The 16931-nt window shown below is 53.3% G+C and overlaps 1 protein-coding gene across 4 annotated transcripts in view; it reads left to right on the plus strand.

The window, feature by feature from the left end:
• Window positions 1-720: 720 nt before the first annotated feature.
• LOC105106330 (leukocyte immunoglobulin-like receptor subfamily A member 6) overlaps window positions 721-16931 on the plus strand; it is a 34525-nt gene continuing 18314 nt past the window's right edge. For 3 of the 4 annotated variants that reach the window (XM_064489786.1, XM_064489788.1, XM_064489789.1), the window contains exons 1-4: window positions 721-1087; window positions 1229-1264; window positions 1454-1738; window positions 1884-2186. In XM_064489786.1, the coding sequence (XP_064345856.1) occupies window positions 1054-1087; window positions 1229-1264; window positions 1454-1738; window positions 1884-2186 (658 nt within the window). In that variant the 5' untranslated portion in view covers window positions 721-1053. Of the gene's footprint in view, window positions 1088-1228; window positions 1265-1453; window positions 1739-1883; window positions 2187-3852; window positions 3904-4050; window positions 4832-16931 lie in introns of those variants that run through there. The other variant, XM_064489791.1, reaches the window with a different exon arrangement.

The raw sequence follows: 16931 nt of genomic DNA on the forward strand, positions 1-16931 counted from the left end.
TGTGTGTCTGTGTCTGGATGGAGAAATGCATTAAAGGACAATGAAAGTATTAAAAAAAAACTCTTTCCGGCTCTGGCAGGTTTCCCTGGTGAGCTCTTCCAAACACAGAAGATCAAAAGCTTGTCTTACGGAGAATTTTCTAGAGCAAACACATTACCACACATTTTCACAGGCCACCATGACAACCTGACAAGGAATTTCAAGAGAGGAAAAATCACACTTCAGTCTCCCAAATAAACTTGGATGCAAAACAAATTTTTTTAATGGGAGAAAATCTAATTATGATATTATTGCTCAATTCATACAGGTGGGAGACAAATATTTAAACAAAAATCAATTTTCTTCAACAAGCCAGAGCTGCGACTCAAATCACCGTTTCACAAGTTTTAGGATAAAACGGCAGGATGAGGAGGCTGTCTCAGGAAAACGGGGCACCGAGGAGGCAGGGAGGACTCAGTGACTTGTTCCCAGGAGGTGGGGTGGACGCTGCTGCAAGAAAAAGAGAAGTAGTGATGGGGGCAGTGACGGAAATGAACCCACACTCTGGGGCCAGGAGAGGAGTCGTGTTTCCTGCCCTTGTTTCCCGGTGCTTCTCCTCTGTGCTCATTGCCCCCTTGGCCTCCACTGAACTGTAGTTAGACGTTCGACGTGCGTCTCTGCTGATCTGAGCTCTGCAGACCAGCAGGAACCTGCATCTGCCCTGAAGATGTGAAGGTGAGCCGGGTCCATGGTGAGGACCCCGCAGGGCTGAGCTGATGGACGGCTGAGGACGAAGGAGGCCACACACGGACGCTCTGAGAGGGAAGGGCGTGGCCTGGGCACCCTCACCTGCAAGGGGCGCCTCAGGAAGACAGCGGGTCTCTTTGCTGATCTGTCACGGAAACGAGAGCCAGGCTCTCAAGAAGGGGCAGTTCCCCTTCCCGTGGGGCTGCTGACGTGACAGCCCCGTGACGGGGAGGACCAGCCTCTGAGCAGACACACCCTGTGGGTCTCCGTGCTGAGGGCACTGTATCTCCTGCATCTGCACAGCCGGGACCACAGGGAGGAGGCGCCATGACCCCCACCCTCACGGCCCTGCTGTGTCTCGGTGAGATTGAGGAGGGGAGGGCGGTCCTGGTCTGGGAGCCACGCCTGCTCTGTCAGGAGACCCCAGGGCTCAGGACGCTCAGGGGAGCGGAGGTTCTGCTCAGGGTTCAGGGCGAATCTCTCACAGGGACCTCTCTTCCAGGGCTGAGTGTGGGCGTGAGGACCCAGGTGCAGGCAGGTGAGTCTGTGCCCAGGTGTCCCCGCTCCCACCTCCTCATTGTGGGGACGGGGCAGCCCCTCCCCGGGCAATGGGGATGGGGAACAGCAGCTCTGGGCTGAAGGAAGGGGAGGCTGGGGGCTGTGGGGCTGAGAGCTGGGGGATGGGGGTGGGAATGTCTTGTGACCCCAGCCTCTGATTTCCTTCCAGGGACCCGCCCCAAACCCACCATCTGGGCTGAGCCAGGCTCTGTGATCCCCTGGAATAGCCCTGTGACCATCTGGTGTCAGGGGACCCTGGGGGCCCAGGTGTTCCAACTGTATTCAGAGGGAACCACAGAGCCTTGGGACAGACAGCCCCCACTGGAGCAAGGGGACAAGGCCAAGTTCTCCATCCCACACATGGCAGAGCACTACACAGGGAGACACCACTGTGACTATTTAAGCCCCACTGGCTGGTCAGAGCGCAGTGACCCCCTGGAGCTGGTGATGACAGGTGAGAGGACACTCAGGGGTCCCAGCCTCGGGCTCTGCCCTCAGGAAGGGGGGCTGCTCCCAGGGCCGTGTCCCTCTCACAGCCCAGCCCTGGGGGAGGTGAGGGAGCCGTGAGCCCCACTGAACAAGCGGCCCCTTCTCTCTAGGAGCCTACAGCAAACCCAGCCTCTCAGCCCTGCCGAGCCCCGTGGTGACCTCAGGAGGGAACGTGACCCTCCGGTGTGGCTCACAGGAGGGATTTGACAGGTTCATCCTGACTAAGGAAGGGGAAGACAAGCCCTCCGGGGCCCTGGATGCACAGCCACAGCCCAGTGGGCAGACCCAGGCCCTGTTCCCTGTGGGCCCCGTGCCCCCCAGCCCCAGGTGGACGTTCAGATGCTACGGCTGCTACAGGAGCAAACCCCAGGTGTGCTCATCCCTCAGTGACCCCCTGGAGCTCCTGGTCTCAGGTGAGGAAGTCCCATCCTGGCCCCATATTTCTTTTGAGGCTTCAGACTGGTTATTGGGGTCCCTGCTCAGATGAAGCCCCACGTGAGAGGGTGGGGGCTACTGGACCAGAGACACAGAGTGTGAGAGACAGTGAGACCTGGGGGCCAGGAAGGGAGGAGAGGCTTTATGGGAGGGACCAGCCCCTACAATCCAGGGCTGGTCTTTCCCCTAGGTGTGTCTGGGAAGCCCTCCCTCCTCACCCCGCAGGGATCTCTAGTGACCTCTGGACAGAGCCTGACCCTCCAGTGTTGCTCTGATGTTGGCTACAAAAGATACGCTTTGTTCACGGCCGGGGGGTCAGGCCCTCCCCCAGCTTCCTGCCAGGCAGCCCCAGGCTGGGCTCTCTCAGGCCGACCCCGCCCCGGGCCAGGTGAGCGGCCTCCACGGGGCCAGCACAGAGGCTACGGGGGACACAGCCCCCCTGCCCACGACTCCATCTCAGACCCCGAGCCTCTGTGGTCCCAGCTCCCCGGACACTGTCCTATAGAGAAGCGTCCCGTGTGCGGGCTCTGCTCTGCACGGCCCTCCTGCGCCCGCCCGGGGGCCTTCCTGCCGCTCCGCTCCTGGTGCACGGAGACTCAGCAGGGCCCGGGCAGGGTCGCCGGGGGGGCGCGGGGGGGGGGGGGACGGCACAGCACGTCTGTGTGCGCTCCTGTCTGCTCTGCTCCTGTGCGTGCACTTTTACTGCTCTCTCCTCTTTTGAGAACTTTTCGGCAATGCTTGCTGATATAAATAAACAAATCTGTGCAAAAAGAGAGAAAGACGATGATGGGGGCCTCCCTCCTCTGTCCTGTAAACCCTGTTGTGTCTCAAATACGCTCAGTGCCGAATGTCAGCCCCCTTCTCCTCTGTCCCCCTCTCTAAACCCCACAGGCGTGGCCTGGTTCCTTACTGAAGAGCAGACTGAGACCTTTCTGGAGACCTGCCTCCTTACCACCTGTTTATTTCAAGGAATTGACCCGCCCAGCTCTATACGCATTAGTTTCCTCCCTGTCTCACCTGCGTGTCTGCCCATATAGGGACACACACACGTATGTAGTCTATACGTGGGTCCAGAGCTTAATACAGATGCACACGTTGACGTGTAACTTCAGTGTTTCATGGATACATGTGTACTTATGTGTTGCATGTAATATATACAATGTAACACATTTCAATAAAAATGCACGTAAATATGTATCTTTTATCTACAGGTAAGTATATACCTCATATATAAACACCACACTTATTCCTCCACTTCAACATCTACAGATATTTGTCCAAAACTCTGTATCTTCCATCTCGTATGTTGCCATGTTGGTTGTGGTCTCCCATGTATTTCATCCCCCAAGAAGGCAGGAATAAGCCTTTTAGAACCTGTTGCTGTTACACCACTTGTAGAAAATAGGTATTTGCAAGAGTGTGTGTATGTCTCACTCTAATATATCTAACTGCATGAAGAATAATTTAATAAAAGAATAAATGGATGAAAGGAGCACAGAGGGAGCCTGGCCGGGCAGAGACAGGGCGCGTTACAGGGCCGTGTAACAGTTGTGCTGTGAGAACTGGGGGCACCGACAACACAGACCCCAGGACAAGGGCTGTGTCTCCCCGACTCCTCACTCACCCCCACTGTGTGATTCTCAGGAGCAGCTGACACCACCCACCCATCACAAAACACGTCAGCCCCCACAAGTGGTGAGCAGAGAAATTCTCAGCTACGGGGCTGGGCTCCGAGGGTCACGTCCTGGCAAGGGGAGGCGGGTGCCCTGGGTGGACATCCAGGATGGTGGGGTGATTCTGATCTGCTCTGACTTCAGTGGCCTCTTTGTGCGCAATCCCTAGGCTCACGCCCCCAGGACTACACAGTGGGGAATCTCATCCGAATGGGCGTGGCTGCCTTGATCCTGGTGGGCCTCGGGATCCTGCTGTTTCAGGCTCGACACGACCTTGGAAGAGCCCAATGCAGCCAGGAGGTAAACACAGAGGGAACGACGCACCATCCAGCGTGGTAGAGCCTCGAAATGGTCTCATGTGCCCAGGAGGTCCTGGAAGAGAGTCTGCAGGGGACGATGCGCGAACTGCCTGCCGAGACCGTGGAGGGAGAGACGCGGTGTGGGTGCAGGAGAGGGGCGGGGGAGTCCTGGGGAGGACCTTCCCCTCATAAACCGTGGTGCTTCCCCTCCCCGCCGCTGTGACTCTCCCTCACTGCCCCGGCTCCTCGCCCCCTGTGCCGTGGGGCACATGCCACATGGCAGGGCTGTGTCCGCACCTTACACACCTGCGGGTCCTGGTCCACTTTCGTGTAATATATTTTGGTTTATTTTTAATGCCCACATTCACTGGTGTGTGCTATTGACCTCCATCCCATCGCTCAGAAACAGAATACGGTTTAAGCAGCTGAATAAATGGATGATAGTAGGGTCCAGTTGGGGCACATAAATCCAGAACTGTTCCCTGAAACCCTCTGCGGACCCTTCAGTCCTTCTTTCCTCACCAGATGACACCTGGGATAGGGTCTCCAGAAGCAGCATCAGACTGAAGGAAGACCCTGGTGTTTGAAATGACTGCCAGGTGGTGTGCTGATAAACAGGCTTCAAGAATATACAACTTTTTAAAAAGTGCAGATTTGTAGCAGTTGTCTCTGTAGTGTAAATACCGTCTCCACGGCCAGCCTCAAGGTGCTCATGTGAATTCCCTGAAGGGGCGGCTGGGAAGTAAAGGATGGAGTCGCTCTTCCTGAATAAGGGTGTCTGACCCAGATGCCGCACACCTCCCTGGTTACCTCATTGTGCGTGGATGTTTCCTGCTGCTTGAAGGCCAAGATCATTTCCACGTCAGAGTCATACCACAGCGTCAGTGCAATCATGATGCCAAAATTCTAGCACATCCACAAGAGAGGCAAGAGAGGGAACGGCGGAAATACCAATCGCGGGAGAAAACCCTGCGCGCTCTGAGCAACAGCAGCTTGCGGGCAGAAGTACACAGTGGCCGGTCAATTTGGAGAGCAAGTAACAAGGATCAGTTAACAGCCCCGACCTGCAGGTTTACAGCCTAGAAGGAAACGTGTGCATGACCGTGATACACACGCGCGGGAATACCGGTGACGGGGTCGTGCACACTGAACAGAGTCACAGAGAACGGTCTCGCCAAGCACGACGGCCGGGCGCTCGATGCAGCGGAGTTTCACATGGCAGGAAAGTCACAAAGTGAGACTCCTGCCATCGTACAGATCAGTCTCCCAGCGTGGCGGGGAATAAACAAACAAGAACCCTGTGAGTATGCGTGCAGGGTTACTCTAGTACGGGAAGCTCGACAGGAGACAGTACGTACTCAAACTTCCAGTTTGTAGCAAGAGGAAGGCCCAGTCCCACTTGACCTCCGCGGCCATCGCGCATCAGGCGGCGGATCGCACTGTGCGGGAGGAAGGCACAGGGGCTGCCGCAGCCCTGGCAGCGTCCCTCCTGACCTTCACTTGGAGACTCATGTCTGCCCCTCATTACTGGTACATGGTGCTCGTTGCTCTGCAGCCTCTCCTAATTTTCGTACAATTTAGTGAGGTGGGGTTGAAGGAGGCTGGTGATAGCTGCCACCCCGTACTCGTGACCGCATTTACAACAAAGTGCTGTTGATCTGTCCCAGCAAACACATCCCACGCTGGCATCGTGTCTGCCACACAACGGGACCTCACCTGCCTGATCAGCACGGCCTGAGCCGCCGCCCAGGTAAGAAACTGGGCCTCTGAACACACTCTTTGTCCAACACCAGACGACACGCATTGCAGAATTTAAACTGGTTCCATGAGGGCTCCTGAACATACCAGAAACCGAGAATCTGAACTCAGATGGACATCACCAATATAAATGTGGGGGTTCATTCAAACATGAGCTGTAACCCTCTCTGCAATGACTGCAGATCACAGACAGACCCGCTTCTGGCTGGAACCACGGTCAGGACGCCTGGCCTCTGTTTGGCCCTCGATAGGCAGGAGTGCTTGCGGAGAGAAGTGGTTCCCTCTCCTGTGGGATTCCGTGTGTCACGTTCTGTGAATCTGTTCTCTCTGACTCTGTTATCCCCCACCTAACATCAACTACTCGCGTGCGCCCCGCCCTGCACTGCCTGAATGAGGCGGCGTGGGCCGCAGGGAAGCCAGCCCAGCCCAGATCCCAGGGCGGCCAGAGCCCACGCGGCACTCAGCAGCCAGCAACCTCCCAACCCCGGACATTCATCTATTCGCTTTCTTCTCTGTGGAATTCTCACCACCCGCCTACTTCAGCCAAGACCCTCCACAGCTCTCAGTTCCATCCTCACACATCACTGCCTCAAGGTCAACCTTCCATGAGGTGCAGACTATTTATGATTCTCTATTGTCTCATCTACAACCTCCAAGGATTGATTCAACATAATAGATGGCATCGTGGAAAACGTATGTTTTAGAATTTTCTGTTTGCTGCCCAACACAACTCCCAGAGTAAGAGGGGCCAGAGGACAGAATCCACGTGTTTCACACCTACTTTAGTTTTCACATGTGACACGGTACGAAATACAGTTGATTTTGCAGATATAATTTCACAGAACGTATGGATGAACAGCTGATTGCAAATGAAAAGATAGACAGAAAAAAAATTTACGATGCACACATGCACGCTAGCACACACACACGCGCACTGCAATCTGCTGTAACTCAAGCCAACATCCTCCCCTGCCCCCTTCTCCTTTTACTTCTTTAAATTTTGCCCCTCTCTCAGTTCCCTGGTACAAGGATTCCTGTCTTCCACTCCACACAACTGAGACATAACAAGGAAATGACAAACTAAAATGAGCAAATCAAGTACAAAAGCACAACTGTAGAGGCGGGCATGGATAATAATTTGTGGGCAAAATGTAAAAGCAGGTCCCCGTGTTCAAATGTCAAGATGGCACCTTCAGAGCACTTAGGCCAGCTGAAGCCCTGTCCGATCCCACAGCTCACCACCCACGAGGCCAGCTCGCTACCTGGTTGCGCACCCCGCGGCGCAGACCGGCACTTTCTGAGTGCCTCCTGGCCGCCGTGCCCAAGGCGGGGCTGCGCACCCACCACTGCCGAGTCCCCACCATGCAACTATTAGGTGGGGGTCATCTCCCCCTTTGTAAAGACGACCTAAGTCTCATGAAGTAATCTGCCTAGAACACCCAGGATTAAGGCATCTAAACCACGTATGGGTCTGGCCCTAAGAATCTGCCTGTTCAGCCCCACTGCCTCCCAACCCAATCCAACCAACCACCGTCCTGAGCAGCTGACAGGACCCTCACTCCCAGCTTCATGGTCCGGGTCCCCATCGTACGCCAGTCTCTGCAATTTTAAGCAGGAAGCTCTGTGCAGGGGAGCTGCCAACTGAGGTCAGGTTTCTCTGGATTCCACTCCCAGATAGAAACTTACTGGAGATTCGAGCTCAAAGTACAGACCCAGTATCCCCGAAGCCAGGTGTTGTCATCCGAAATGGAGATGACATCTGGGGGGTGGAGAGGTTCCTACAGAAGAAAGCCTCCAATGACCAACTCTGAAATAACTGACACACAGATAGTAGTTCCTTCCCTTACACAACTTCCTTCTGGAGAAGAGAAGAAATTGGGGCTCCTTGAAGACAGGCTCCCATCTGCTCCAAGGCTCTCCCAGCACGAGGGTCCCAGATGTGCTGGCCTCATTTCCACAGCACTGGGCGTGTGACCATGACACCTGGAGAAAGGAGGACGATCTGAGCTCCAGCATGACCAGGCACACTGGCCTGCCACGACCAGACAACTGCCCCGAATCACTGCATGTGCACAATGGCCATGGGCATTGCAAATGCCCCAACAGAAAGTGTCACTGCAGGTGGTGGGGACAGGGCAGGGGTTTCCCTGCTTCTGTCCTCATGCTGGACATGAGCCTGTGTTCCCCCCACGGGCCCCATCCATACCAGGTCCCTTAGAGGTACCGCAGGGACCAGGACTGGGTCACGGTGGTGCTGAGTCTCACAGCATCCCCACGGAAATATCTCCAAAGCAATGTCTGTCCCCCTCAGACACCAGGAGCAGGCAGCTGTGTGGGGTTTGAAATGCGGTAACCGGATCCGGTCACAACCTCAGGAGGGCATCACCAATGCCCTCCCCGTGGCACTCAGCAGCCAGCAACCCAAGGAAGCTGAGCTTCCGAGATCAGGGAAGACTCAGAGTTACAGACTGTAAAGGTCCAGAAGTGAGCCCGGCCTGCCAGATGCCAGAGCCCCGTCTTGCAAGCACTGTGCTTTTCCACCTTGAATTCATTTCCTGGGGCAGCTGTAACATTACCGCAATCTGGGGAGACTGAAACGACACATGTTTCTTCTCTTACAATTCTGGATGAGAAGTCCACAGTGAAGGTGTCAGAGGGCCACGAACCCTTGAAGGTTCTAGGGGGAAATCCTTCCTGCCTCTTCCTAGTGCCTGTTGGCCCAGGCACCTCCTGGTTGGTGGCAGCACACGCCACACTCTCCTCCAGTTCCACGTGGCCGACACCTCCTCGTGTGTCTCTGCCTTCCCCTGGCATTCCTCCCCGTGTGTCCCTTCTCTGCGTCTTCTAAGGACGCCAGAAACACTGGATGAGGACTCGCACCAATCAGGCCCCGGCCTGTCTTAACTTGATGACTCTGCAGAGACTGTACTTCCAAAAAGGCCCTTTCGCAGGGACTGGGGCTGATGAATTCAGCACATCATTTAGGGAGACAAAGTCAGCTCATAACAGCAGCCGAAAGAAAAATATACCCAGGAACGAGTTTATGAAAGAATCACAATACTCACACACAGCAGTTTGCGTTGTCAGCTTGTTGAGGGAAATTGGAACAGACCTAAGTTAAAGACAAGACGTCCCAGGATCCTGGCTTGGAAGACTTACTGCTGTGGACGTGACAACACTCTCGAGGCAACCGACAGAATCAGTTCGATTCCTATCAGACCCAAAAGGCCATTTCTGCCGATTTTTTTTAAAAAAAGCCATTTCTCTGAGTCAAGGTAATTGTAAAAAGACCCACAAAAGCAAAAAAAAAAAAAAAAAAAAAAAAAAAATTCTTGAAAAAGAGGAGCAAAGTTGGACGCCGCACAATTCCTGATTTCAAAACTCCCTACAGAGCCCCAGATATCAGAACAGTGTGCTGTCGGCAAGGAATAGACACACTTATGTTTGGAATAAAATTGAATGCTGACATATAAACCCACACATGCGATTTCTAACAAGGGTCAAGACTATTCAATGGGGAAAGAACAGTCTCTTCAACAAATGGAGTTGGGAAAGCTGGACATCCACCTGCAAAAGAACCCAGCTGGACCTTACACACACCACGTCCAAAAATTAGCTCAAAATGGATCAGTATAAGAGCTAACATTCTCTTACAGAAAACATATAGTAAGTAGTCACCACTTTGAATTTGACAGTCTTTTCCTAGATGGACAATAACAAGACATGCAGAAAAGAAAAAAGTAGATGAATTAAATTTCACCAAATCTTAAAAGTTTATGTGCATCAAAAACACTATCGACAGTATGAATGACAACCTATAAAATTTGAAACAAATGCTTGCGCATCTAACCAGAGTACAGTTATCCTAAACTGTGAAAAATACCTTTAACTCAGCAACAAGAAATGACCCAATAGTTTTTAAAAAGGCATGAGTAGATAGTTCTACACTGAAGACATACAAGCGGACAGCTAGCACATGGAAGGATGCTCAGTGCCTTAGTCATTAGCGAAATGCAAATAAAACCACAGTGAGATACTATTTGAAACCAACTAGATCGACCACAACTTGAAAAAAAATAACAATTGCTGATGAGAATATGGAGAAATCTGAGCTTACATACACAGATTGCTGGTGGGGATATGAAATGGTTCAGCCACTGTGGGAAGCAGTTTGGCAGTTCCTTAAAAAGGGACACCCAGAATTACCACGTGACCTAGAACTTCCACTTCTAGGTGAATGTTCAGTTATGCAAGATGAACAGATCTAGAAGCCTGCTGTGCCACTAGAGGCCCATCATTGACAACCCCGCACTGTGCACAAAAATGTGTACCCAAGGTAGATCTCATATTAAGTGCTCCCACCACAACGAAAGAAAGAAAAAGTGGCAAACAGATATTCAAAGTGTGTGCACAGAAGTGTGTGCACTGAGCTATACTCAGTGGACAGAAAATGACAACAACCCAAATGCCCGTCACTGATGAACAGATAAGCAAACAAAGAGCACAGTTCATGTCTGCAAATCGTGCTTTGCCCAAAGCATGCAGACACGGTCCGCAGCAGCAGGCGAAGAGTTAACATCTAGCTGGCAAGAGGTGCGCAGGAGGCAGAAATGACTCAGAGGTGTCGATGGAGTGGGATGATAAGAAGGTGCTGCTGCTGCTGGAAACAAGGCCGTCAGAGAGGAGGAGACAAAGCCACATCCAGGCCAGTGGGGAGCTGGCGGTTTCCCTGTGTGTTGGCTGACAGTATTATAAACACCTCCCCAAGCCGTCTCCTCCCCTGGGGCCATGCGTCCTGTGACAGCCCCACTGGCCCCTCTAGACAGGCAAGGCGCACAGCGGAGGAGCCCTCAGTTCTTCAGTCTCTTCCACCTCACCGACAATGAGCCCACCCAACAGTCCTGTCCCTGAGCCCTTCTCATCCACGACCCTGGTCCAACACCACGGTCGAGCTCAGGTGAAGACTCAGGAGGCCGTGGGGCGACCCCGCCCGCCTCCTTCCGGGCTCTTCCACACCAGGACCTCCCTCCCCGCTGAGGTATTTCACTCATGGCCCCAGCTCGATCTACCGCGGGCCCCACCTCTGCAAAAAAAATCCATCCAAGGTCTCCGCCTGCCCTCAAGTAAATTCCAGGTATCTCCACCTGACATTCCAGGAGGCTGATGATGAGAATGAGCTGAGGACCCAACATCACGGGGCCAGCAAAGCTACCTCCGACCTCAAACCAAACTCATCCACGTTAACCATGAAAAAACACACACAACCTGGGTTATTACCACATTTGTGTCTTCTTGAGGGGAAATCCTTGAGCCAATTTTTTACATCATAGACTCCGTTCCAAACCTCCTAGACCATGATAATGACAAAGAAGTCTTCCTGACTCACCCCATTCAGTTGTGAATGTATTTTGCTGTAGGATTTGTGTAAGGGTTACCTGAGAAATGCTCATAAGCCACTGAGAATGCTGGCCCACTCGCCACCTAGGGGGGAACTGATGCTGGAGCTTTATCCCTGATCATCACCATGCAGCCCTCCTGCAGTCCAATCCCTGCGGAGTGGGGACCACCTCAACACAGCTGTGTGACGTACTTCCCTTTCCTGAAAGTTATCCTCTTCCCTTAAGGACAAAATCCAGGGACACGTGCAGGGTGCACTAGACCCTGTGTGGCCAGGGTGCAGCAGTCCCTGATTACTCCAGTTCCTAGACCAGCTCGCCTTCGTCCTGGCCGAGGGGGCCGTCCCACACCACGCCGGTGCTCACCTCCACCAGTCCTGGCCTCACCTTCTCCAGAAGGTCCCCCCACACCCATCACAGTGGTGCTGGATGTCCACCTGTTCCTGTGTCTCACTGTCCTCTGATTTTCTCCTCCTCTACAACCTACCAAAACCAGAGCCAAAGTATTTGTTGTCTAAACGTCTGTATTGTCTGTCGTCAACACAGAGCCCCATGAGTCCAGGGAAGGAATCTCAGCTCCGACATGGTAACTGCTCAGTAAACACTGGTGGATTGTCCGGATGATGGAAGGAAGGGAAGAGGGAAGAAGATTTGCATTTACAGTGTCTTAGGAAAGGGAAGTGACATCCCCAAGGTCTACAAAAAATATAAAAAACAGAGTTAGGACTGAAACCAAAGCAGTGTGCTGGGGGTCCCTCGGATCTGCCTTTTGCCTCCACAGATTTTGTTCAGAAGAGAACCAAGGATGCCCCTTCCTCCAGCCTGCGACCACCCTCCACCTTTTTTCCACTCCCAGCCTTGGAGCCAACCACTCATCTATCCCTGGCTTCCCGGACCAGCCAACACCACTTCTGAGCTTAGCTCCTTATTGCTGACCAACCATGAGCTCCCAGGTTTATCAGAGTTATTCTATCCAGGTGGAGGCCGCCGTCCACCGCCAGGTCGACACGCATCTGCCGGCCACTGACACCTGACTCTCTCGGGGCTCCTATTTCCACCGCGACGACATGGCTCTGGAGGACAGGGGCCACTTTTCCCATGAATTGGCAGAGGAGATGTGCCGGGGGGACACCCGGGGCGCTACAGGAGCTCCGAGGGCGCGGAGGAGAAACCGAACCAGGCCCTTTGGGATCCGCACGCCCTGCGTTCTGCCCGCACAGACCCCGCCCTCCCCCCATGACTTCCTGGAGAACCGCGTCCTAGGTGAGCAGGTGACGCGCATCAAGGAGCTGATGACCGCCTGACCCACCTCCGCGGGCGGACGGCCCCAGCTGCGCTGCGGAGTTTCTCCTCTAAAGGCTCAGCTGAAAGAACCACCACGAGCCTCCGGAGCCCAGCGGACTGGGAAGGGCCCCGTTGTCAGGGTTCCTGCCTGGAGCCCCTCTCTGTAGACACTGGGCAGCTTTTTAACTACCCTGGAGCCCCCTCCTGAGCCTTCGACAAAATGGAAACAACAAAGCTTTTTGCAGGAATAAAAGAATTGGAACCCAAATTGGGCTGTTCCTAGGCCCGTCCCTGAATTCTCAACCTCACGTCATCTACCCAGGCCTGGAGTGGCTATATGTGGTGGGGAGATGGGCACTCAGGTAACTCACTGGGGGAGGACAGTGGTCCCTCAGCTCAGGGTCAAGCATGCATGGGGAGTGGGCGGCTCTCCACACATCACACCTTCCTCTCCCCAGGAATGTACAAGAAACCCTCCCTCTCAGCCCATCCAGGGGCCTCGGTGCCCTGGGGAGGGAACGTGACCCTGCAGTAAGGCTCTGAGATCTGGTCGGATGCCTTCCTTCTGTCCCAGGAGGGGTCACTGTCTCCTACCCAGCACCTTCATCTGCAGGACACAGCTGCATCCTTTCAGGCCAACTTCACCTTGAGTCCTGTGACCTCAGCCCACAATGGGACTACAGGTGCTACAGCTCACACAGCACCTCCCCCTACCTGCTGTCACTCCCACTGACTCCCTGGAGCTCCTTCTCTCAGGTGAGGAGCCCCTTCCCCCTATCCATTGAAAATCCAGACTCTCAGCTCACAGCCCTGTCCCAGGAGAGCTCTGGGCTGGATGGGAAGGAGGGAGCAACAGGGACGTCAGCCACAGATGACCCCTCCCCCACTGAGGGATGGATATTACAGGGGGGGTCCCCTCCCTTTCCACCACTTACCCCCCTCCCCAGGGTCCAGGCAGTGCTAGCTGGGTGCAGAAAAGAGAGTGAAAGTGTACAGCTCTGAACTTTGAGGAAATACATGGAGCTAAAAATAGCATGAAGAGCCAGCCACACCCCTACATCCTCCATCTGTTCTTGTTTAAGGCAGCACTGAGGTGGTCAGACCCTCACCCACAGGCACAAACTGCCCATCTGCTGAGTAACAGTCCTCTTAGCCTAGAGGAGACAGTCTCCCTGGTCCTGGCCTGAACTTCTGTTGACCCGTCCCCACTAAGCATTTACAGAAGGGCCTGTTCCCACAGGCCCTGAGGGTGGGGGGAGGAATGAGGGGAGGGGCTTCCTGTCTCAGTATAACTGCCGTCACTGGGACTACTGGCTGGTCCGTGCGGGGAGAAGTGCCTGCAGGGGAGGGTGCCCCGCTGAGGAGCGGGAGCCCCGCCTCGCCTCTGTCCGTGGTGCTGAACTCCAGGCGCCGCTCCGAGTCGCCCCGGCACCTGTGGAATCAGACGCGCAGTGCGAAGGGCAGTGAGGTGGGCTCTCACCTTCCGCTCAGCGGATTCAGGGTTCACTGGAAGTCATAAGCTGAAGGTGAGTGGGCTCAGACCCCTTGGCTGAGACGTTGACTACATCCAATCGACATTTGGAACTTTACTGTCTTGTTTATCAAAGGCTGAATCCTATTCTGAACATCAAAAGGCTCAGTCAGTCTGCGCTTCTCTGCCAGTGAATTTCTGTGGAAGAAGGCTCAGACATTCTTTTTTTTTTTGGGTGGGTGGGGGGGCTCAAGTCCACTCTGAACACGTCCTGTCTCCACCAGTAATCACTGCCTTTGTATGTACGTGTGGGGGTGGGGGTGGGTGGGTGTGGGGGTGTGTGTATGAATGTATGTGTGTGTGGAATATTCTTTGGGCCCAACAGTGACTGCATAGCCTGGGGTGCTGAACCAGGTCCCAGGGACATTAACCCTGTAGTGACTGGACTGTAAGGACATACAGGGTTCCCACAAGATGGTGCCCCAGAGGGACATAAAAATAAGGACCCCAACCAATCCAGTCTTCTTGAGACTCCTGGTTTAGCATGGAAAGCCCCACATCCCAGGACCCCCTGAGCCCAGGCAAATGGAAAGGGTTGCTCCCCTACTTTGGGGAGGAGGTACTGACCAAACTCAGGATCCTATTTGATGGAACAGCTGGAGCCTTCCCACTGGTGTGTACACTAAACAAACTGTCAGCACCAGAGGTAAGGATTACCAATTCAGGTCTTCAGAGGAGGAAAACTGAGACACAGACACAGAAGAGCCTTACCCAGAGACACACAGTTAATGGTTACTAGAAACAATATTCTTTGCCCATGGAAACTATGCCCTCAATGACCTTTCTACACATTGTCCATAATCTGAACAGGATTTTCACCAGGACAGACTCACCCCAGGGCTTTTGGATTATCGAGGACTCAGAGAGCTTGGTTGAGATCAGTTATATGAATTGCTATTTATGATATTCAAAATTAAAACTGAGTAATTTTTAAATATTTTAAAATTTATTAAAAGTGTATTTAAAATTCTGTATATTTTTTTAAATGAAGTTTTACTTGAACACTCGAAAGCTGCAAGATGCCTCATGTCAGAGGTAGACTCCACGGCCCCTGAATAAGATTGCTGGCAGGTGAGACCCTTCCAGAATTCCCAGGTCAGGAACTCCAGGTCATCCCTGAGGGCCCCAGTCAGACATCCCCAGATTCCCACATCTGTAACCCCCTTTCCCTGTCTCCAGAACTCTCTGTTAGTCCCAAGGGACAGATCGGGGAGCATGGGTAGGAAATCAGGATGTAGGTTCATGATAAATTTTTTAAATCAGTAAGATCGACTCTTACATGTTTCCTAAACAGCCAGGGAGTACACCCCTCTGCCCTGCTTCCCCCTCCCCTCTGCTCCTCCAACTCCTAACTTCCTCTGATGCCCTCCTGCGGGCCGCCCTGGCCCCTGGGTCTTCCCACAGTCGGTCTCTGACCCTGTCCTGGTCCCATTTAGCAAATGCTCCAGCCCTCTTAGGCCAGGCCAGCCTCAGCAGAGCAAGGAATAATTAGATCAGAGTCAGGAGAGGGACACTCATGAGATGGGCTGTGGGGGGGGGGGTGGCGAGACCTCTGGATAGAATGAAAACTCCTGGTTTTTTGAAACCCCACATGGAAGTCTGAGGCTACTCGCATACTGAGGCACCAGGAGGAGACAGGGCAGAGAGAGGGGGAACTGAGGGGTAGGGGGACCGAGGGGCACCTGGAAGCCGAGATGTCTTATGCCTGGAAAGTGTTTTCCCACCTTTAGCTCCCACTTCTATGATTACCTAGGAGCCTAACAGACCAGCTCTCCTCTCTAGAGGGACCCTATTTTCTCCTCTATAATTATTAATTCTTGGCACATGCGTTTTCATGGGGCAGATGTTGGAGACCCGAGGGCTGCCCTCAGGAGCGTCCCCCCATCCCCACTGCCCTCCTTTGTTTCCCAGCAGGAGGACCACAGTCAGACTAGGGAAGGGTCTGCAGAGCAGAGCGGGGCAGCAGGCAGCTCCCGAGGGCAGTCAGTTTCCCTTTAGCATCTGATGAAGGCTCTTGGGACTGTCCCCAAGCCTAGAGAGAGGACCAGGAACTCACAGATGCCACTACCACATTCTTTCCAGAATCTGCTGGATAGAGCAGGGGTGAGACCTCGAGATGAACTTGCGGAGGTGAAACCTGTCTGGTCAGGTAGAAGATATTATGCTCAACACTTCCATGCACTTGGCACTTGGCTGGGAATTTTCCCGACTCCTCCCCCACCAGATTAGATCCTAGAGCTGGTTATGCCTGCCCCTCCCTTCCAAGCTGGGAGTTCACTTTTGACATCCTTTGCTGTGATTCTTTGAGTAGTTACGTTCTATAAAGTCACCCCAAACCCCGGATTATCTTGTTCATTTCTGCTCCTACATTTCTGGGAGACTCTGCTTGCGTTTTCATCAACTGATCAATGCATCACCTTATTGATTCTTTCACACTGGACTCACAGCCAACAGCACTGTACCGTGTACCTGAAGGACGTTTTCTCTGTAATACACATCACTGCCTTCTTGGAAGGAAAGTAGCCAGCACTTCAGCACTATGCATGGGGGCATTTTAAACAGTTGAAATCAGCAGCAAAAAGCACAAAAAAATACCATCTGACCCAGCAATTCCAATTCTAAGTAGACCTCCAAAAGAACTGAAAGCAAGGACTTGCGCAGATATTTGTATGCCCATGTGTTTAGCAGCTAACGACTCACAATAGCCAAGAGGTGGAAACAACCCAAGGGTCCATCAACAGATGAACGGAGAAACAAAATGTGGTGTACATATAAAGTGGAA

Source organism: Camelus dromedarius, chromosome 9 (assembly GCF_036321535.1).
Source record: "Camelus dromedarius isolate mCamDro1 chromosome 9, mCamDro1.pat, whole genome shotgun sequence".
NCBI lineage: Eukaryota > Metazoa > Chordata > Mammalia > Artiodactyla > Camelidae > Camelus > Camelus dromedarius.